General features: G+C 46.0%; 1 protein-coding gene across 5 annotated transcripts in view; it reads left to right on the forward strand.

The window, feature by feature from the left end:
• Positions 1-12,356, forward strand: part of DAPK1 (death associated protein kinase 1) — a 212,160-nt gene extending 199,804 nt beyond the window's left edge. For 2 of the 5 annotated variants that reach the window (XM_026446961.1, XM_026446960.1), the window contains exons 22-27: positions 764-961; positions 2,401-2,539; positions 3,897-4,017; positions 6,773-6,961; positions 9,867-11,095; positions 11,554-12,356. In XM_026446961.1, coding sequence (XP_026302746.1) covers positions 764-961; positions 2,401-2,539; positions 3,897-4,017; positions 6,773-6,961; positions 9,867-11,095; positions 11,554-11,587 — 1,910 coding nt within the window. In that variant the 3' untranslated portion in view covers positions 11,588-12,356. Of the gene's footprint in view, positions 1-763; positions 962-2,400; positions 2,540-3,896; positions 4,018-6,772; positions 6,962-9,866 lie in introns of all 5 variants that reach the window. The other 3 variants (XM_026446963.1, XM_026446962.1, XM_026446964.1) reach the window with 2 other exon arrangements.
• Positions 12,357-23,581: the final 11,225 nt, after the last annotated feature.

A 23,581-nucleotide genomic window follows, 5' to 3' on the forward strand; every position in this document is an offset into this window, starting at 1 on the left:
ATAGATAGATAGATAGATAGATAGATAGATAGATAGATAGATAGATACACAAATAATAGTGAAGGTACTTAGGGAAAGAGTTAAGCAGGTGTAGACATAAGTAGAGAAACAGACATGGATATACATGCTATAGGTATGTAAGCGTGACACAAGTCGATCTGGACTTCAATAGATGTGTGTCTTAGTTCATTTTGTGTTGCTGTAACAGAATACTCAAGACAGAGTAATTGATAAGAAAAGAGGTTCATTTAGCTCATGGCTCTGCAGACTGGGAAGTTCAAGACACATGGCACCAGCATCTGCTTTGCTTCTGGTGAGAGCTTTCGAGCTGGGTCTAAACGTGGCAGAAGGTCAAAGGGGAAGTGGACACATAGGAAGGGACAGAAACCTGCTTTACATCAACCCATGTTCTCAGGACCTAATCTATTCCCACGAGAGCTAATCCATTCTCACGAGAGCAAGAACACACTCACTCATTCTCACCGGCACCAAGCCATTTGGGAGGGATTTGCCCTTAGGACCCAAACACCTCCCACCAGGCGTCACCTCACTGAGCATCATCACCTCACTGAGCATCAGTGATTTCAACGTGAGTTTTAGTGGGGAAAAACCATACCCAAGCCATGACAAGATGTGTACACATACAGAAGAATGCCATAAGTATCACTATGCCTACTTCGAATCTTTGGAATGCTAAGAGAAATTATGATTGAAATTTAGTTAGTGATGTTTCACGATTGTTATCATTTTTCTTTTTCTGTAGGAGTTGGCGATTTCAGCGTGTGGGAGTTCTCTGGAAATCCTGTGTATTTCTGCTGTTATGACTATTTTGCTGCAAATGATCCTACATCAATCCATGTTGTTGTCTTTAGTCTGGAAGAGCCCTATGAGATCCAGCTGAACCAAGTGATTTTCTGGCTCAGTTTCCTGAAGTCCCTTGTCCCAGTTGAAGAACCCATAGGTGAGCTAAGTCCCCGTGGGCCAGTGATGTCCCACCTGTGGTTGGCCAGGAATCACCTCCTCCTTCCAGGCTCCTGCTCTGCTCCTGCCACTGCTGCTGCTGGCCTTGCACCAGGCCATGAGCAGATCCCACTGTCTGTGGCTAACAGCTGAGCCACCTTCCTCTCTCCTTCCTGCTAGGAGACGTCCACTCTGAGAAGATTCCTGGGGCTCAGGTGTTCGTGGTGTTGTGCGGGGAGTTTTTGTTTCACAATTGCATATTCCTGCCTCAAAGGCCCATTTCTGAACAATCCTTTGAAAGGCATTTCTCACTTTCTTTCTACACTTGAAAGCCATGGTCATTGTATGTTGGGTGCAAAATGGAATCCCTGCTTGGATAGCTACTGCATCTTTACCTAAAGGGTACAGAATGAGTCAGCAGAATGAGCTCTTCTTCATCCTGTAATTCCACTAAGAAATGAAGAAAGAGGCTGGGTGCAGTGGTTCACGCCTGTAATCCTAGCACTATGGGAAGCCGAGGGGGGCGAATGGCTTGAGCTCAGGAGTTCAAGACCAGCCTGGCTAACATGGCAAAACCTCATCTCTACAAAACATACAAAAACTTAGCCAGGTGTGGTGGTGTGTGCCTGTAGTCCCAGCTACTTGGGGGGCTGAGGCAGGAGGATTGCTTGAACCTGGGAGGTTGAGGCTGCAGTGAGCCGAGATCGTGCCACTGCACTTAGCCTGGGTTGACACAGTGAGACCCTGTCTCAAAAAAAAAAAAGAGAGAAATGAAGAAAGGGAACATGTTGACTAAATGTGTTAACTTTATTCGCAGAGGAGAGGATAACATGAAGTAAACTTCTTTTGGTCTTTGCCCACAAGAGAAGCAGCCTTCCCTGGTGAAATGCAACACTCAGCAATTTTGTTTTCCAGAAAAGCATATAATAATACAAGGAATTGGGCTTCATACCCCTCTGGATACTGCCAGTTTTGCCTCTTTCTTTCTCCTTTTTTTCGTTTGTTGTAAACACTCCCCTAAGTGAGAGGCTGTTTGTGTGACTTGCAGGTTTGTGTCTCTCACCCATCTCTGTGGTGTTGCTGCACTCTGAGGTCTCTCTTTGGTCTTGTAAGTGGCCTCCCCCTTGTCAGAGGTGAAATTTTCCCTCTCCTTGTAAGTAGGGGCTATTTGGAGACTGAGAAACTGTCTTTGTCATTCTGGTCCACTTTGAGCAACCTTCCTTGTGGCCTAGGAGATGGGCTCATCCTGTCGTTGGCCAGGCTGGGGCCTTCTAGGGTCACAGTGCGCAGCGGGCATGGGGCCTTCATGTCTGTGGCAGGTTGCACTTGTACCTGGAGAGCCAGCCTGGGCATGAGGCCAACACACCCCCCTCACCTGGGCAGGAGAGGCAGCCAGGTAGGAGGACCCACGCCCTGAAGCAGTTCTCTCTCTGTCCCCAGCCTTCGGTGGCAAGCTGAAGAACCCACTCCAAGTTGTCCTGGTGGCCACCCATGCTGACATCATGAATGTTCCTCGACCGGCTGGAGGCGAGTTTGGATATGACAAAGACACATCGTTGCTGAAAGAGATTAGGAACAGGTGAGGGGCAGCCATCTAGTCTCCAGCTCATGGATAGCCTCTTCTCCCTGAGAACTGAAGCAGAGGTGTGAAAAGTACAGAGGAAGCCTCATGAACCAGAGAAAGGTTTTAAAAGTCGTTCTTTCTTGGTTGACTCCGTTCTTGTACAGGTCGTGTGTCCCTTATTGGAAATGATTGGCTTTAGAAGTGTTTCTGATTTCATATTTGTTTGGATTTTAATATATTTACGTATATATCGTGGTTGAACATCCTAATTCAAAAATTCTAAATCTGAAATGCTCTAATAACCATTTCCTTTGCACGTCTTGTCTTTGCCCAAAAAGTTTTTGGATTTTGGAACATTTCAGATTTCTGGATTAGGGATGCACAACCATTATTTTTCATTTTTATTAAAACAATGAATCCACATAATAAATCAAATAGAAATGAAGAGCACGTGATGAAAGGCAGCCGTCTTTCCCCTTCTTGCTACCTCCCAGCAACACTGCCCAGAGGTGACTGCGTTTAGCTCTTTAGATTTCAGTACGCAGTACTCAGTGTTCAGAAACACTAATCAGCGTATCTTACAATATAACTTGCAACCTACTAGTGAGTCTTAAAATTCATTTAGGAAGTCATGGCCAATTCTTTTTAAAATGGGATGAATGCAATGGGATACGATAGGATAGGGCAGGACAGGACAGGACAGGATAGGCTAGGCTAGGATAGGATAGATCAGAGTACTTTTCAAGTCAAGTATTATTTTGTAAGACGTTTGTTTCACTGATGAGTATGGGTATGTATAGGATTATGATGTAAAATATGTTTTTACTTAGAGTCTATCGAAAAAGTTTGAACCTGCAGCTTTATATAATATACTAGTATCTCTGATCTTGCATTATCAACTTGAGACACTTATTTATTGTCTTGAGACACTATATCTGTTGTCAGATATAAAAATGGGGCTTCTATTAATATTTTTAGGTCAGTGTTGTAGCTTTTGCATTCACACCTCTATTCTTAGTCCCTCCACTTTCCACAGTATCTCTTGTCCTCACTTGTAAGGTGCGAGCATTAGGCCTCACCTTTCCTGCCTCGGGAGAAGCTGACATCTTTCCATGCTGTGTTCCTGCTGCTTCGTGCAAACCTCAAGTTCCCGCTCCTGTGGCTCTGAGTGTATGCCGATTTCCCCAAGTCTCTGCACCCACTGTGACGAGGCAGAGCTCACCAACAGCAGGGATGGGGAGGGGCCTTTGCAAGGACACCAGGACTTTCCTTGCCTCCTACCAGCCTCTTGAGCCAGTAGGAGCCTGGCCCCTCCGTGGAAAGGCCTGGGGAGATTGAGTCACTGCTGAGGAGGCTGCTGCTCTTCCCTTAGGTTTGGAAATGATCTTCACATTTCAAATAAGCTGTTTGTTCTGGATGCTGGGGCGTCTGGGTCAAAGGACATGAAGGTACTGCGAAATCATCTGCAAGAAATACGAAGCCAGATTGTTTCAGTAAGTACACCCTGGAGAGGGCCTGGACCCCTTTGTACTTCCTGGTTTGCCTTCAGTTTCAGGGAACTGTTTCATAATAGGACCCAGTAAGAGGTGTTTGCCTGGACATGTTTTTATTCTAGTGCTCTGGGAAAATAAAAGAAGAATAGAGAAACAAGGAGATGATGGGAGATGAAGGGGTATTATGGGCAAAGGTGGACCACTTCAATTTTATGAAATTCTTACCGATTTATTGGTTTCTTTAAAAATACTTATTTTATTTTTTCAGAGACAGGATCTCACACTGTCATCCAGGCTGGAGTGCAGTAGTGTGATCATAGCTCACTGTAGCCTTGAACTCCAGGGCTCAAGCAGTCTGCCTGCCTCAGCCTCCCAAGTATCTAGGACTATAGGCACACACCACCATGTCTGGCTAATTTTTTTGATATTTGGTAGAGACAGGGTCTCACTGTGTTGCCCAGGCTGGTCTCAGATTCCTGACTCAGGTGTAAACCACCATGTCTGGCCAATTAAACAACAAAAAAAAAGATTTCAAAAGTGACTTATTGTGGAATATTTTAAAAATTCAGAAAAGTAGAAAAACAGTCACAAACTTTTTTGAAAGACAGAAAAGAATAAATGAACAAAGGGAACGAGACTGCATTCTTGGATTGCAAGATATGACTGAATATTTTATTTTTCACTAGTTATATAAATGTAATACAGTTTCAGTTAGCATCTGAATGGGTTGAGGGGATTGGGATTTTTATCTTAAAATTTCCATGGAAAAATTAATTGAACATATTATAAAGCCCCTGATAATCAATACAGTTAAATAGGAGGAAAAACTTAAGAGAGTATAGAAGTAAATCATAATATCTTTAGAAATGTAATGGAAAATAAATATGTTATTTGAATTTAATGGGATAAAGATTATTTAACAAATAAACCTGGCACAAATGGCTATTTGTCTGGAAGGATATAAAGTTGGATTCCTACACCCTACAAAGTCCAAAGATAAATGGATTAAAACTTTTAAATGTAAAAACATAAAACAATAAATACCTTGAATAGAAATTGTGGAGAATGTATTTTCAAAATAACTAGGGACTGAGGAAACCTGTTAAGACCTAAAACTCTGGAAATTTTAAAAGAAAAGACATCTATTTGAAAATCTAAAAATTTAAAAAATTTTTTTCTGGCAAACAAGTAAACAAAGCTGAAAGGTGAAATAGGCTTGGAAAAAGCCTTCTCAATGCATTGGACAGATAAAAGGTCACATCATAATGCTCAAAAAGCTCTCCAGAATTGGTAAGAAAGGAGCAAGCGTCCCAGTGGAGAAGTGGTGGCATTCGCTCTGGACTCTTCCTGCTGCCCAGGCCTGAGGACAAACGTGGGCAGATGCCTGTCTCTCTCTCTCTTACCTTTGAAGCCGCCTCTGGGTGTATCTCTCTCTCTCTCTCTCTCTCTTTTTTTTTTTTTAAACTGCTTTGCTAATAGGAAAATGCTGTGCTTTCCACACCAGATTCGGGTTCCAGACATGCTTGCAGAATTCTCGGGAAACCCTTTCCTGTCTCCAGAAAACCCTGCCCTTCACACCAGATATCCTCTTTGGGGCATCCCCACTGTGGCATCATCAGAAGATAGGGAGTAGTCCGGTGAGGCCTGGGAGGAGTCTGTCACAGAAACCGGGCGGTGATCTGGGAACTAACAGTGATCTGTGAGGCCCCAGCGCTTCCCCACCAGGTCTGGATTGGAGCTGCATTCCTGAGGCAGGAGGGAATCCCTGGAGATTTTTGAGCTGGGCTCTGGCACGATCTGCTGCATCTCAGACACCCCCCGCCCAACCCCTAAACTCCTGAGCTCAGGCAGGTGGAGCCCACCATGTCAGCTGCACTCACCCCTGAGAATTTTGTTTTTGAATGCAGAGTGGAATTTAGCTGACATAAAAGAATTTGAGAGGGGAGTGTGGAATTAACGGCACAGTGCAGCCTGTGGCTTGTGTGGTTTCTAATTCAGAGGTATGTGGATTACATGAGTCTGTAACACAGGCTGATTTAATTAACCAAGTTAAAAGGTTAAAAATCCACTTCAGCCTATATACCAAGAATGGGTCTAATTAGAAACACTATTTCAGCAACAGTCCCCATGAATGCCTCATTTACTGATAAACACTCACTCTAATATTGATGATGATACTCATGCTCTTTTCCTCTGTTCATAAAATGGTCATTGCCTGAGTGAAACAGTCACAAGAGGGAGAGAGAGCAAGGGAAGAAAGGCGGGAGGGGGAAGAAATGAGGGAGTGAAACATCAGGAGTTGGTGAACATTAGTTGATTGAGTGACTGAGACCACAGTTCCAAAAACATTCCTGGAAGACTCAAAATCTATTTAACATGAACCAAAGAACCTTTATAAAACTTTCTATTTGCTCAATAGATTAGGCTTCAAGGCAAGTCTAAAAAACAACCGCCCCAGCACTCAACCCAAAAAGCACTAACTAGCTGGACGCAGTGGTGTGTACCTGTAGTCAGAGCTACTCGGAAGACTGAGACAAGAGGATTACTTGAGCCCAAGGGTTTGAGACCAACCTGGGCAATGATGAGATCCGGTCTAAAAAAAAGAAGAAAAACATAAACAACAACAAAAACAAACCCACTCATTCATCAGATCACATGCAAGGCGCCTGAATGAAAGGCGTCCGTTCCACCGAGGCTCTGCTCAGAGCACCCACAGCTGCAGGTGAGTTAAGCTGTCCCGCCGTGCCTCCTCTAGGTCTGCCCTCCTATGACTCACCTGTGTGAGAGAATCATCTCCACGCTGCCTTCCTGGAGGAAGCTCAATGGACCCAACCAGCTGATGTCGCTGCAGCAGTTTGTGTACGACGTGCAGGACCAGCTGAACCCTCTGGCCAGCGAGGAGGACCTCAGGCATATTGCTCAGCAGCTCCACAGCACAGGCGAGGTGAGGCCCTGGGAGCCCAGGCAGGGGGCCGTGAGAGGTGCCAGGGACTCAGCCTGCCCCAAATTCCAGCTCTTGGAGGTAGTGTGAGTCTGGGGAAGCAGCGTGGAAATGGCCCGGCTACCTACAATATTTCTAGACGTGTGACAAACAGCCTCAAGTGACGCTCTGAACTGCAGTTCTCGGCTTACCCTAGGAGCTGTCATTTTGTCTTGTGTTTTGCTTTTGTTTCCAGTGTTTTGCTTTTGTTTCCAGAGTCTGTTCGTTTGGGAGTGCAGTGCCCGCTGCCCTGGGTGACTGGGTCTCTCTTCACTCCCCCTGGGCACCGGGAGCTTAACCTGCTACTGCTGGCAGCCTTTAGGATGGCTGCTTTCTCTCAGCGTGCAGTTACCAGCTCCACACAGATCTCCTGGGCGCGAAAACAGTTGAGAAAGGCAGTAAGGTATCCTTGTGGAGACGACGTCTGGAGACACAAAGACAGAGAACTCTAGTGCACAGATACAGAGTAATCACAATTAGAGATGCACATTAAAAACTCTAGCAGGCAATGCCCTGCAGAAATGATTGAGAACGGGAGGCTTTGCTCTGGTTCTGTGACATTCAGCACCGGGGCGCGGTTTGGAAACCCTGTTCTAATGGCATCACGTGCCTGTCCCCAGAAAGGGTACAATGCCTTCACATTTCTCCACCATGTGAAATCGGGAGCCTGCATGAACTAGTGTGGGCCAAGAAGAACGGTTCTGAATATTGCAACTAAAAGCAGCTCTGAGATTATTAAAAGCCAGGTACTTGCCTCCCCAGTCTCAGGTGCCAGGTCTGGCTCTATAGCCAGTTTGTATGAGTCATGTTTTCTTGAAACTAAACCTGAATCCACAAGCCAGCGACCTTGAAAACTGGAGCCGCCTGGCAGTAATTTCATCAGCCTTTAAACTCCTAAACAGCCAGCGAATCTGCCAGCACCTCCAGGAATACTTTAAAGTGATTGAATCCAAGGAAGAACACAGGTGAAGGACCGCATCTTAGATGAAAAGATACTGCTGGATATAAAAAAATGTGTCAACTCTAATACTAAACTCCTTTGGCACAGGAGTCCCTTGCTTTCTAGTAGTAGACCAGCAACTTTCTAGATCGTAGCATATAGGCTCCTTTATTTGTCATTACACCCCTGCTTGCCCTTGAGACTTTAGTCAATAAATGAAGATGTAAAGAAGGAGGGACATTAAGCAGCAGGAACGACATTGTGTGGCCTGACTTTGATGGGCCCGGGGCCTCCTCCAGACCTGCCTTCCAGGTCTAATCTGCAGATCTTCGGAACTCCCCAGTGGCCCTTCTGGCTCTGTTTTCTGGGCCAGGGTCCCACACTGCATTTCGCTGACTGTCTTGGCTCCCTGCCCTCCTCCACTGTGGGACACGTTTGTCTTTCCTGAGCCTGAGGCGATGAGCAGTGTTTAGGAGCAAACTGCAAATGGCATTCCAGCCAATGCTGTATCAGGAACTAGATCGATACTGACTCTGCCCTCCAGGAATTTTCAACCTAGGTTCAATTCTGAATAGACTCATAGACAGGGGGCATCTTTCAGGTTTAAGCCAGACTGTGGGCAAGAAAGTACCGTGTGGTCACTGGTGGAGTCGGAGCCTCCAAGTGAGGGAGTCCAGTGCGACGGCCACTCTGCAAGAGAGGAAGCAGAACTGTTCCATAAGGGGAAAGTTCCTTCTGGTTTTTGTCACTTTTTTTTCCTTTTTTATTTTTTTAAGAAATAAACACAACCCAAAAGCTGAAGTCCCCTTGAGCCATCATTTCTGGTCTCATTCCTCTCTCCCCTTCTCTGAGGCCAACTCTGGCAGCATATCCTTCCAGGCCTTCTCTCTGTGTGTGTTAAACATTCACATCATGGTATAATAATACAATGTTCTCTTTTTTGAAAATTTTCAAGCCTTTAGAGAAGTTGCAAGGATAGTACCATGAACTCTCATATACGTTACATTTATTTATGTTTTTAATTAATTAATTTTTTTTTTTTCGAGATAGAGTCTCACTCTGTTGCCCAGGCCGGAGTGCAGTGGCAAAATCTCGGCTCACTGCAGCCTCCGCCTCCTGGATTCAAGTGATTCTCCTGCCTCAGCCTCCTGAGTAGCTGTGATTACAGATATAAGCCACCACGCCCAGATAAGTTTTGTATTTTTAGAAGAGATGGGGTTTTACCATGTTGGCCAGGCTGGTCTCAAACTCCTGACCTCAAGTGATCCACCTGCCTCGGCCTCCCAAAGTGCTGGGATTACAGGCATGAGTCACGGTACCCAGCCTACTACATTTAAGCCGATCAGTTGGTGACATTTTGCTACATTTGCTCGATTGCTTTCCTTTCTATTTATTTACTTATTTATTTTGCAGACATGATACATTTCTTCCCTAAATAATTTAGCCTATATCTCCTAAGGAGAAGGATGTTTTCCCACACAAGCCAATATAATTGATGATTGCAGAAACACAACCTTAATACAGTACTATGATTGAATATATCATCTTCATACAAGGGTTTGCCACTGGTCCCAATAATTTCTTTTAAAGGTATTTTTATTTATGTACTTATTTTGGGATTCAGAATCCAGTCTAAAATCACTCATTGCATTTGGTTGCCGTCTCCCTTTTTTTTTTCTTTCATTTCACTGGCCTTTTTGAACTCCAGGGGAGTTGTTTTTCAGAATCTCTATTCTGACATTTTCAAGCTGCTTTTCTCCACTCGGTATTTGGTTTTTGAGATGCATCCATGTGGAATGGCCTCGGGTCACTCCTTAGAGCATCTGCTCAGCCTCTATTGCCGGGATCAGGCCCTTTTGTGCTCCAGGTGGCTGGTGCACCTGGCCAGGGCTCTGCCCCTAAGCGTGACTTTCTGTTGTCTCCCCGCAGATCAACATCATGCAAAGTGAAACAGTTCAGGACGTGCTGCTCCTGGACCCCCGCTGGCTCTGCACAAATGTCCTGGGGAAGTTGCTGTCCGTGGAGACCCCGCGGGCGCTGCACCACTACCGGGGCCGCTACACCGTGGAGGACATCCAGCGCCTGGTGCCTGACAGCGACGTGGAGGAGCTGCTGCAGATCCTCGATGCCATGGACATCTGCGCCCGGGACCTGAGCAGCGGGACCATGGTGGACGTCCCAGCCCTGATCAAGACAGACAGCCTGCACCGCTCCTGGGCCGATGAGGAGGACGAGGTGATGGTGTATGGCGGCGTGCGCATCGTGCCCGTGGAGCACCTCACCCCCTTCCCGTGTGGCATCTTTCACAAGGTCCAGGTGAACCTGTGCCGGTGGATCCACCAGCAAAGCACGGAGGGCGATGCGGACATCCGCCTGTGGGTGAATGGCTGCAAGCTGGCTAATCGTGGGGCCGAGCTGCTGGTGCTGCTGGTCAACCACGGCCAGGGCATTGAGGTCCAGGTCCGCGGCCTGGAGACAGAAAAGATCAAGTGCTGCCTGCTGCTGGACTCGGTGTGCAGCACCATTGAGAACGTCATGGCCACCACGCTGCCGGGGCTCCTGACCGTGAAGCATTACCTGAGCCCCCAGCAGCTGCGGGAGCACCACGAGCCTGTCATGATCTACCAGCCACGGGACTTCTTCCGGGCACAGACTCTGAAGGAAACCTCACTGACCAACACCATGGGGGGGTACAAGGAAAGCTTCAGCAGCATCATGTGCTTCGGGTGTCACGATGTCTACTCGCAGGCCAGCCTCGGCATGGACATCCACGCGTCAGACCTGAACCTCCTCACTCGGAGGAAACTGAGTCGCCTGCTGGACCCGCCCGACCCCCTGGGGAAGGACTGGTGCCTTCTCGCCATGAACTTGGGCCTCCCTGACCTCGTGGCAAAGTACAACACCAATAACGGGGCTCCCAAGGATTTCCTCCCCAGCCCCCTCCACGCCCTGCTGCGAGAATGGACCGCCTACCCTGAGAGCACGGTGGGCACCCTCATGTCCAAACTGAGGGAGCTGGGTCGCCGGGATGCTGCAGACTTTTTGCTGAAGGCATCTTCCGTGTTCAAAATCAACCTGGATGGCAACGGCCAGGAGGCCTATGCCTCGAGCTGCAACAGCGGCACCTCTTACAATTCCATTAGCTCTGTTGTGTCCCGGTGAGGACAGCCTCTGGCTTGGGCAGGGTCTGTTTGGACTGCAGAAGCAAGGGGGTGATGTAGCCCATCCTTTCCTTTGGAGATGCTGAGGGTGTTTCTTCCTGTGCCCATAGCCAGGGGGATGCCACTCCTCCCTCCGGCTAGACCTGTTTCTCTGCCGCTACCTCCCTCCCCCTCTCATTCCATTGTCTGTGGATGGTCATTGTAGTTTCCGAGCAGAGCAAATCTTTTACTTTGGCCACTCGGAAAGCTAGTGCACCTCCTCTCAGTGTTTTAGTACCTTGCTTCTTACTGATAATTTTGCTGGAATTCCTAACTTTTCAATGACTTTTTTTTAACTACCATGTTGATTGTCCTTTAAAAAAGAAAAGTGCATATTTATCCAAAATGTGTATGTATTTCTTATACGCTTTTCTTTGTTATACCATTTCCTCAGCTTATCTCTTTTATATTTGTAGGAGAAACTCTCATGTACGGAATCCCACTGTATGACTTATAAACAGACAATATGTGAGTGCCTTTTGCAGAAGAGGGTGTGTTTGAAATCGTCAGAGTCAGCCAGGAGCTGTCACCAAGGAAACGCTACCTCTCTGTTCCTTGCTGTATGCTGATCATCGCCAGAGGTGCTTCACCCTGAGTTTTGTTTCGTGTTTGTTTTCCGACAGTTTCTGTGTTGTGTTTGGCAAGGAAAGGGGAGAAAGGAATCCTCCTCCAGGGTGATTTCATGATCAGTGTTGTTGCTCTAGGAAGGCATTTTTCAGTTTGCTTTTGTTCCAATGTCAATGTGAACGTCCACATGAAACCTACAAACTGTCACGCTTCCTCATTCCCTCTCATCTCAGGTAGAAGGTCGACACGGTTGTAGGGTTACAGAGACCTATGTAAGAATTCGGAAGACCCCTGACTCATCATTTGTGGGTGGCAGTCCCTTGTAATTGGTGCATAGCAGATGGTTTCCACATTTAGATCCTGGTTTGGTAACTTCCTGTACTTGAAGTCTAAAAGCAGAAAATAAAGGAAGCAAGTTTTCTTCCATGATTTTAAATTGTGATCGAGTTTTAAATTGATATGAGGGAACATGTCCTAATTCTTCTGTCCTGAGAAGCATGTAATGTTAATGTTATATCATATGTATATATATATATGCACTATGTATATACATATATATTAATACTGGTATTTTTACTTAATCTATAAAATGTCGTTAAAAAGTTGTTTGTTTTTTTTCTTTTTTTATAAATAAACTGTTGCTCGTTGCATTCGTTTTGTTGATCTTTAATTCAAAAGGATTTCTTTTTATTTGTTGTGTTTTTACTGTTGTTATTCCCACATAGCAGGGCAACCCAGTCCAAAACCTACAAAATCATTACACCCAAAAACTCTCAGGGTTTTTCAGATGCTGATTATTACTAAAATTAGGAATGGTGTGGGAAAGTGAAAAGAGCCCAGGTAATTTTCACATTTCTTCCCATTGTAAATAAAACAGGCCCCTTAGATTTTTCTTGGGTGAAGCAAAAAAAACCAAATTGCCTCTTTTAGTTTTGGCAATGGGGAACAGAGGAAGCTCTGCTACTTCTACACAAAAATGAAGGGGATGACACCAGGAGGAAGAGAAAACCTACAGCAAAAAGACCTTCATGCCTTTCTTACATTTTCAGTTCATTTTTTGTTTCAAGCAAGTTGTCCACAATAAACATGGTTAATGTTTATAATGAGAAAAGAAGTTCTGATGAATAAAATTAAAACTAGACATAGCTGTATCTACAAAGGATGAGACCGAAATTGAAATTGTGGTCACCTTAAGGAGTGGAAACTCCTTTTCTTATCTCAGCTCCTTCCTGAGTGTTGGCCTCACTGTCTCCTACTTCAAAAGACTGTTTCCTGTAGCAGCAGGTAGCTAAAAACCAGAGAAGGGATTTGTCTCTCGTGGCATCTATATGTAAAACCCCAGAGTGGGACTCTGATTGGATTAGCTTGGGTCACATGGCTATCCCTGTGCAAATTTGGAAAAGACAGAGTTGTTAGGATTGGCCTCATCACCCAGTGAGCTGTTGCAGGAGGAGCAGTTCTCCCCAAGACCAGGGTTCTGTTAGTAGAAGAAAGGTGAGGGAGGATACTGGGGAAACACATTTGAGTTACTGTAAAAGTCTTAATGCTTTTCTTTTTTTGAGAGGGAGAGAGAGAGGGCTTGGCTTCTGTGACCCAGGCTGTGGTGCAGTGGCATGATCATAGCTCACTGTTGCTTCAAAGTCCAGGGCTCCAGCAGTCCTTCCGACTCAGCCTCCTGAGTAGCTAGGACTACAGGTGCACACCACCATGCCCGGCTAATTTTTTTTTTTAAGCTCACTATGTTGCCCAAGCTGGTCTCAAAATTCTGGCCTCAAGCCATCCTCCCACCTCTGCCTGCTAAAGTGATAGGATTACAGGCCTGAGCCACAATACCCAGCCAGTGCTTTTGTTTTATGCAAGTCCTAGGACAGGCACCTGTTAATATGATTGTGGAGTTCCCGGGCTCCTGAAATGTTGGGACCACAGTCAGGAATCATTGCAACCCAAAGGTCAAGAGCTTAAGGATCACTCAACTCACTGCCCCATCTTGGGAAATGCCCCATCTTGGGACTCTTCAGGGGGCAGTTTGGGGTCTTCTGTACCAGGAGCTCTGGTCAGGCTGAAACTGGCCACTGCATAGCTGGCTCTCTCCCCTGCACGAGGGAGGAAACAAGACCATACCTTACCTCTTGTGTCCATGGTGAGAATCAAAAGGTGCAAATTCTAGGAGTCAGAAAAGCCAATCATGGGACCCTGTCTCTTAAGAGTTGCTGTGAAATGCACTCAGGCACTATGTTCCTCATCACCTCTTTACTATAGTGTAACAGCCTCTGGATACCACGTCCAAACGTGGGCCACCTTGCGGTGCCTGAGGTCTCCATTGTGGGCAAAAGTATCCCAGGGACCCAAAGCCGGTATGGTGTGGGCTTGAAGGCATTTGTGGGAGTTGCAATGGATTCCAAAATCTAAACCCCTACACCTTCTAAAAGGAATCAGAACTCAGTGGAAATTTTGCTGGTCTTTTTTGTAGAAAGGTGTCAGGGTGACAACTACAGGATTCACGAAAATCATAAAACTACATTTGGCCCTGTTGCTGTTCAGAGTCCGCACTGGTCTTACTGAGCCCTGAGAGAGTGACCACAGAAAAGTCACTCCAAAGTGAGGGGCCCAGCCTGGCTGTTCTCGTATAAACAACGGCTAGATAACAGCCGGGCTGTAAAACCAAGAGGGAAGTGCAGGGATCTGAGCTTAGAAGTAAGTGGAAAGCTTTCATTAAGAGTAAAAAGATGGACCAGGTGCGGTGGTTCACACCTGTAATCCCAGCACTTTGAGAGGCGGAGGTGGGTGGATCACCCGAGGTCAGGAGTTCGAGACCAGCCTGGGCAGCATGGTGAAACCCTGTCTCTACTAAAAATACAAAACAAATTAGCCAGGCAAGGTGGTGTGTGCCTGAAATTCCAGCTACTTGGGAGGCTGAGGCAGGAGAATCACTTGAACTCAGGAGGCAGAGGTTGTAGTGAGCTCAGATTGCACCACTGCACTCCAGCCTGGGCAACAAGAGTGAATATTCCATCTGAAAAAAAAAAAAAAGAATAAAAAGATGGAGGCCAGGTGTGGTGGATCACGCCTGTAGTCCCAGCACTTTGGGAAGCCAAGATAGGTGGATCATTTGAGGTCAGGAGTTCGAGACCAGTCTGGCCAACATGGTGAAACCCCGTCTCTACTAAAAATACAAAAAAAAATTAGCCAGGTGTGGTGGGGGGCGCCTGTAATCCCAGCTACTCAGGAGGCTGAGGCAGGAGAATCGCTTGAACCCAGGAGGCAGAGGTTGCAGTGAGATGAGACTGCTCCATTGCACTCTAGCCTGGGTGGTAGAGTGAGACTCCATCTCAAAAGAATGAATGAATTAAAAGATGGTTTCAGTTTTGCAAAATGAAGAAAGTTTCTGGAGGGGATGGTGGTGATGATTGCGCAACAATATGAATATATTTAATGCCGCTGATCTGTGCAGTTCAAGTTGGATAAAGTAGTATATTTTGTGTTTATATATATTACTACAGTTTTCTTTAAAAAATCTAAAAAGATAAAACTGAAACCTAAAAATGTCCAGGTAACAATAAAGCTGGCAGAGTAATGTACAAGACTACCCATTGTATTTAGAGCAGCTAGCCGGGCTAGCTGCACCGGCAGGCGCGGTGGCTCAAGCCTGTAATCCCAGCACTTTGGGAGGCCGAGGCGGGTGGATCACGAGGTCAGGAGATCGAGGCCATCCTGGCTAACACGGTGAAACCCCATCTCTACTAAAAAATACAAAAAACTAGCCAGGCGAGGTGGCGGACGCCTGTAGTCCCAGCTACTCGGGAGCCTGAGGCAGGAGAATGGTGTGAACCCAGGAGGAGAAGCTTGCAGTGAGCTGAGATCCGGCCACTGCACTCCAGCCTGGGCGACAGAGCGAGACTCCGTCTCAAAAAAAAAAAAAAAAAAAAAAGAACAGCTCAACAAAGCAGGGCCCCCCAGAAAAGGGGGACAGGAAAAGGGATTGATTGCTTTTTAAATGATTTAATATTTGTTATTTCAAAAAAAAAAAAAAAGGAATTTTCTCAGAGGGGGAAGAAGTGAGACTTTTGTTTGACTTCTTTTCTCCTTTGGTGGCCAGAGGGTTTTGTTTTTAGTTTGAATTCTTATGTGAGACCTGGCACCACAGTCTTTGCAGGACTATGAATTCCTGAGAACTTAAACTGAACTGTTCATGAGGAATAGTGTGAGGGTGAGGGCCCAGCCCTGGCTCACTAAGTCCTCAGGGCTCAGCTCCACAGCTGCCTGAGGAATTTGCTCTCAAGGGCAATCTTCAGCAATCCAGATCACAGCTGGGCTTAGGGTGGCAACCTGAGGATGAGGTCAGACTTTAGGATCACAACCGAAAGTCACATGCTGATGACAGGCTCCAAATCCTCCCAGCCCAGGGCCTGCTGGCTTCCAGACGTTGACTCAGGACAGGAGCTGCTTGTCTGCCCTAAGTGAATGTCACGGCCAGAAAGGGTGGACCAGGGAGACACCTCTGACAGGGAGAGTTAAGGAGCAGTAAGCCCCCTTCCACCTCCGCTGAGCAGAAAGGAACTCCTGGAAATGCCTTCGGGACAGACAGCTGCTGATCTCTTCCTGGAAGCGCTGGGCCTCAGAAGGTTGCTGGTTCCTGCCTATTTGCTCGTGATCAGAAAGGAGGGAAGAAGTATGTGGGTATGAGGAGGAGGGGCAGGGAAGAAGCCACAGGAATGCCCACAGCAGAGGTCCTTGGAGATGCTGGGCTATCCCTCGTGGCAACACTCCTGGGGCTGGCGCTGGGTGAGGACGGCCTCACAAGCACCCTATGCTGTGACTCCAGCCCCCAGGATCCTCCTCAGGGTACAGAGAAGGAGCTCAGGTGAGCTCTGGGTGGATGATACCGTCTTTTCCCATTGAAATCGCAGAATTTTACCACTAAAGAGAACTTCCAGATGGTTTGAGTCAACCACATTCTTTGGGGGCTGGAAGCAGAGATGAAAAGATTTAGACAAAATTACACGGTTCAATTATTAACAATTCAGACTAAGCGTCAGGTCATCTGACCACAACTGAGGCCCCTCCTACTATTCTAAGAATATTATACTGCAGCATATATGTGTGTGTGCACGTGTGTGGATGTGTGTGTCACAAGTGTACATGTATATGCAGATGTATGCATCTGTATTTTGTGCATATGTGTGTGCACTTGTGTACATGTACATTAATGTATGTGTACGTGGGTCATGTGCATATATGTAGCATAGTGTGCATATGCACATGTGTATATGTGTTTTGTGCATATGTGTATGTGTGTATATATGGGGTAAGTCTGTCTGTTGGTATGTGCATATATGTGTGTGTGGTGTGTGTGTGCATGCGTGTGTGTGGTATGGTGTGTGTGGTGTGTGTGCGTGTGTGTATGTGGTGTATGTGGGGGTGAGTGTGGTGTATGTGTGATGTGTGTGTGTGAGGTGTGTGGGGTGTGTGCGTGTGTGGTGTGCATGTGGTGTGTGTGTCTGTGTGTGGTGTGCATGTGGTATGGTGTGTGTGGTGTGTGCGTGTGGGTGGTGTGTGTGCATGTTTGTGGTGTGTGTGGTGTGTGTATGTGTGATGTGTGTGAGATGTGTGGGGTGTGTGCATGTGTGTGTGGGTGGTGTGAGTGGGGTGTGTGTGGTGTGTGTATGTGTTTGGTGTGTGTGCATGTGTGTATGTGGTGTGGGGGGTGTGTGGTGTATGTGTGATGTGTGTGGTGTGTGTGTGTTTGGTGTGTGTGATGTGTGTGTGTGTCCTGAGAGATTCTCAGGCCATAATGTCTTGTTTTTCTGGCCAAGAGACTTGATTCTTGCTGATTCAGCCATGAGTGTGCATTTCCCACAATCAGGGTGACTAACCAGGACATCCGGAAAACTTTCTTCCTCTCTGCCTCACCCATCCCGCCCGCTCCATCCTCAGTGCGGAGACTCAGATGCTGAGGCCCCTGCCCCAGTGTGTGCCCCACGGGAGGTTTGCAGAGCCCTCAGGTTGCGTCACAGCCAGTGTTGATGAGCATCATCCTGTCTTCCAAGAAGGCAGGCCAGTCACCCAAGAGTGAGCCAGAGCTGCTTCTGTAAATCACGAGATTCTGTGACCCAGATTAACATGGAAGGAGAAACCAGCAGCTGCTGCCGCCGTAGGTACAAGTCAGCAACTTCAGTCCTTCTGAGGCTGGCCCTCCCTGGCCACGGGCTGCCCCTTGCCTTTGGGGTAATTTGAGGCAATGAAAGTTTTTATTCCCTTTGGTTGTATTTTCTAGACATGTTTTAATGTAGCTGAAATCATATGAAGTGTTCGATTTTATACCCTGCTTTTTTTAAACAGAAGATGTTGACACAGTGTTTTTACAATGTTCTTACAAGCTTTTCAGAAACATTTCTTTTAATGGCTGCAAGATACTATAATAATGTTGTCATATCCCAAATGTCTACTGTGAAACACTCAGGCATTATTCCCTACTGAAAACAAAGCTGGGCTAAACATCTTTATGCACATTTTTTTCCTGTATTTTGGACTGGACATGATATACGTGGTTTTTTGGCTGTCGGTACATGACAATTAAAATCCAAAAAGAGAAAACATTAATTGCTAAGCAAAACTTTGCATTTATGTTGCACTCTATCTGGTTTTCTTTTCTCCCAGAAAAACATTATGTTATTAATCAATGGCTAACACACTTTATAATTTTTACCAAATTTTTTGCTACATATAACAACTTTTGTAATCTCACTCTTTTAGCAAGAAGGGAAAAAATTCATTCTTTCCACTATCACGACAGATTAATTACTCAATAATTACAGTTATTACTGGTTTAGAAAACTTTGAGCCCCAAACCAATGTCATAAATTTTAAAGATTATTGTCAAATCTGGTGAACACTCTATCAAGTTTAGTTTCATTTGATTATACATAAGCTGTAAGATTTTCTGACACTGCAAGTTTAATTGTCTAGTGACTTATTTTCAACACTTGTTAATGCCAACACTCATTATCCAATTGTCATTCACGTCATTCTCTGCCTGACTTTATGGGCTGAATTTCTGTGCAGGTGCCTTTTGCTGGGAAGGCAGCCTTCTCAGTGCTCTGGGCCATTCTCTGTGTGGTTCCATTGCCATCCCGCTCCAGGTACCAGAGGATTCAGCCTCCAAACTCTGTTGCCCACCTTGGTGGTTGGACACATACTCCTGGAGGACCTTGAGTCAAAACAAGCCACATACATCCTGTTGACATGGAGAACAGCCAGCTACTGAGCAAACGTGCAACACTGGTGATATTGTACAATGTTCCCAGCTGTGAATTTATCTCATTGTTTTCACCCAGTGACATTTTTATCTTATCCCTCCATAAGCCGGGCAAAAGTACACTAAAGGCTTGATTATATTCTCTCTTGTCACTTTGGAATGACTATTTTTATTTTTTATTTGAAAATGAGAAATCAAAAGGAATCTTACTTCTCTCTGTCCCTTAAAGCTATTTCCAATAAAGATCCAATAAAGAGTAGCTTTTTTTTTTTTTTTTGAAATGGAGTCTTGCTCTGTCGCCCAGGCTGGAGTGCAATGGCACAATCTCGGCTCACTGCAACCTCTGCCTCCCGGGTTCAAGTGATTCTCCTGCCTCAGCCTCCCGAGTAGCAGGCTCTACAGGCATATACCACCACGCCCAGCTAATTTTTGTATTTTTAGTAGAGAAAGAGTTTTACCATGTTGGCCAGGATGGTCTTATCTCTTGACCTCATGATCCACCCACCTTGGTCTCCCGAAGTGCTGGGATTACAGGCATAAGCCACCGCGCCTGGCTGCTTTTTTTTTTTTTTTTTTTTTTGTCTTAACTGACTCTTAAGCCTTGAGAAGACTTGCTATTACCAGTGGTTCCCACACTTTGGGAATGTTAGGAAATAGCAAACTTTGATAAAGAACATGGAGGACTGACACTCTGACACTTTGTTTTGCGAAGAACACAGAAACAGCAATAACTATCCAATGCTGTCACCAATCATAATGCCCCACAAGAAAGAGAAGGAAAGAAAGAAATTAATAAATAGAGAAAAAATATTCCAAATGAAAAAAACTAAGAAAGTAAAGAGGCAAGGAAGGGCGGGACACGGTGGCTCACGCCCATAATCCCAGCACTTTGGGAGGTCGAGGCAGGTGGATCACTTGAGGCCAGGAGTTCAAGACCAGTCTAGCCAACATGGCAAAACCCTGTCTCTACTAAAAATACAAATATTAGCCAGGCATGGTGACACGCTCCTGTAATCCCAGCTACTGGGGAGGCTGAGGCATGAGAATCGCTTGAACCCGGGAGGCAGAGGCTGCAATGAGCCGAGATAGTGCCACTGCACTCCAGCCTGGGGACAGAGCAAGACTCTGTTGGAGAAAAAAAAAGGCAGCGAGGAAGGAAAGAAACAAAAGAGAGAGAGAAAGTGGGAAGGTTATAGTCTTAGAATAATTAACATTCCTTTCAATGGAATAACTTAATCTTAGCGGAAAAAAAATTACCCAGTGCTCCTCATTTTTCTCTATTTCCCTGGAATAGTGAAAAGTTCACCATGGGCCACATGACTCTAAAGGCTTATTGCTGTGTTTTGTTTGCTCAGGAGCCTTTGCTCTTTGCTATGCATAGAAGTTCAGGGAAAGCCCTCAGGCCCCATCTCGTGACATATTTCATGACCATGTTTATTCCATCCCCTGAACGCTAAAACTTACCCAAGGCCCTTCCGTGAGGGCCACACTTTAGGAAGCACAGTAATTCTGGTTGCTCTTAAAATAGGGGCATAGGATCCAAGAGTCAGGAGGAAATGGGATGTCTCGAAGTTCAGCCAGAGCATCACCCGCCATGAAATACAAGGGTCAGTCAGTCTCTGCTCAAATCATCCCAGAGTTGGATGACTGGAAAAGCAGATTTTAATTCTACGTGAGCTGACACTTGCCACCTGTACTTCTCATCCCTTGTTCTGTCTTCCAGGTTTTAAAGACGCCTTGAATCCTCCTCCACGATACCCGCTCCACTATTTGTCAGCACAGATATGATGCTGCTCACGGATTGTGTTCACTCCTAAAGACAGTGGTGCCAGGCAAGGTGACCTGGAGCCAGGCCATCCTGAGTGCCCACCCAGCTTCCCAGCAGCCCGTTGGAATTTGGAAGGACATTTGCCTCTGTTTATAAAGCCTGGCTTTTTGCTAAAAGCCAGGGTCTCGAAAATGTTGCTTTATTAATAGAAGTTATACCCCGAACATTTGGCTCTTGTTCATTCCATTTCCCCTTTCACAATCTTAACTACTCCCAAGACAATGGATACCTCTGTCTGTATCAAGGGCAGATTGTCGAAAAGAAAGTCAACAGGAAATAAACATTATTATTTCAAAAATACTATCCTCATCCATTTAAAATTAAGGGGCTAGGAGAAAGGGATATGAAGATTTAATGTTGAATGGGTTAGGAGTTTCAGTTTGGGATGAAGAGAAAGTTCTGGACATGGATGGTGGTGATGGTGGCACGACAATGCGAATGAACTTCATGCTGCTCTCAAAAATTGTGAAAATGGTCAAGTTTATATTATATCTGTATTACTGCAATAAAAAAAATTTTTGGTTTTTAGTGGGCAGGTGAATAAGGGAATCCTCTTGCCACCTCTCGGCAAGAGCAAGAAAGGAGGTTGGAATATCAGCAGTGTGAGCTCTTCCAAGGGCAGTGGTGACAGCCTGGGAGACTGGTCAGCGTAGCAAGGGCAGGTGCAGGTCCGTGGTCCTAGAATGTGAGTGTGGCAAGCCAGCCTTAACTTCTGTCTGCCTAGGAGGCATCCTAGGAGGTGAGCCGTAGTGAGCAGGGGTGAGCTCTGTGTGTGTGCAGCAGCAGATTATCTGTCTGCTCATGCAGACTTTGTAGATTGCTCAGAGTTGCCTAGAGGGAGGGCCCATGGGGCCTGCATTTCAACCTGCACTCAACTCATCAAGCCATGGGCTCTCTCAGGGCCATGTCTGCCTACCCTTGCAAAGCCTCTGGATGGGTGATCCTGGGCGCTAAGCCTGACCATTCTAAAATACTATTTGGCACAGCCTGGATGAGGTTTGTACATAGAGTGTGTAGATCCCTCAAGTTCCCTGAACACTCCACCATGCAAATCACGCAGAGAAATCAGCCAGGAGGAAGACGAGGTGTGGGGGAAGAAGAGCACCAGCCAGGAAGCATTACTCCAAAACTGACTACATGAAGCTGATGAAGAGAATGTCCACACCATTAAAGAGACTCTAGCATTCCTTTCCTATGTTTGTCAACCTTTGCCCTTGTTAATGCCTGAATAAAACTGAACATGAGAGTATGGCCATGGGAATTACAGTATAGGCCTAAGGAGAGGTTGTAAACTTGAATTTTCCAGGCTTCATCAACACTTGACCATTTCCTCCCATGTTCTGGGAACTAATTAGCCCCTTTCTGTTTCACCCATGCAGTAACCCTTCTCTTGGGCTTCATTACTCCAGTATGCTTTCCAGAACTATCATATTCCTTTAATCTTCTTGAAATAAATTTGACTTGGGTCACACTCCCCCAAATCTAGTCTCTTTCATTGTTCAGGGAGCCACTCTTCCTCCCATGGTTGTGCAAGTGTCCTGGGGTCTTCTGAGCAGTCTGTGTTTGCTGCCTTTGGTCATCCCAACCTGTCTGACCTACTTCCCCACCCTCCATGCAAGCCTGAGTGTGGAAATATTCCAGAGCCCACGTGCTCCAAGCTCAGCCACCCAGGTATGAGTATGAGGAGGCTACAGCCCTCAGCCTCTTGCAGAAAACCCTTGTCACTCTCCCAGTTCGGGAGGTGACTCTTCTCGCCTCTTTCTCCAACTCCACCAAGCTATGGACAATTAATTCCTTGATGACGCTGACCTCTAGGTTCATAAGAGAGGTTTTCAGACTGGCTCCAGGAATTTAGAAAATCTTTTCCTCTCTCTTCAACCTTGGCTTTTGGATCACTGTGAACTCGGGAATCTATCAGGAAAGTCTAATTCTGAACACTGATTCTTTTTTCTCTTCACATTCCTATTGTTAAAGTTCTGATCATCTGTGAGAAAACAATATCCCTGTCTGTATAGGGTAGACGTCCTTGTAAAGGGAACACAAAAAAGAAAAAAAATCATATTTGCACAAGAAAGTATCATTCCCCTTATGTTATATACACCACGGGTCTGCAGGCATGAGACTGAGGTCAGACTGTGAGTATTCTCCCCTCCATGCCACCCCCCACCTGCTCTGTGACCTGCTCCAGAACCCCAGGCAGAAGATAAGATTTCTCCAAAACTCAGTGGGGAGTCACAGAAAACAGGAAGTGCTTTTGAGGAAGTTTTGAATGGAAGCAGATGAGAATTGGGAACTGTGTGCTAGGAAATGACCTCTCAGCTGCTGCCCTTGGGAGAGGTGTGGTGTCTTGGTTGCTGCTCCTGTGAACTGCAGAGAAGGTCAGGTTTAGCATACACTGCTCCCTGTGGTCCTCCTGCAATTCTCCTAATGACTGCCAGCCCTCAGTACCAGGGTCCCATACACCCCTACAGCACTGCATTCCCATTTGTTGGAGTTCCACCTCCTGAGATCAAATCCTGGCTTCCTCACTGACTAGCCCTGTGCCCTTAGGCAAGCTCCATAACCTCTCTAACCTCACTGTACACATCTATAAAATAGGGATGAGGGTTATCCTGATGATCAAATGCTATAATACATGACAAGGCGAATGCGGTGCTTGGCACGTAAGTGAGCAGTGTGTTCCCAGGTGACCACTGATTTCACAAGGCCAACAAGGACAGTGGGATTTTGGGTGAGTCTTTGGGTATTTTTGCCTTGCTTGTCTGTATTTTCTATGTTTTTCATAATGATTACT

Source organism: Piliocolobus tephrosceles, chromosome 14 (assembly GCF_002776525.5).
Source record: "Piliocolobus tephrosceles isolate RC106 chromosome 14, ASM277652v3, whole genome shotgun sequence".
NCBI classification, from domain to species: Eukaryota; Metazoa; Chordata; class Mammalia; order Primates; family Cercopithecidae; genus Piliocolobus; species Piliocolobus tephrosceles.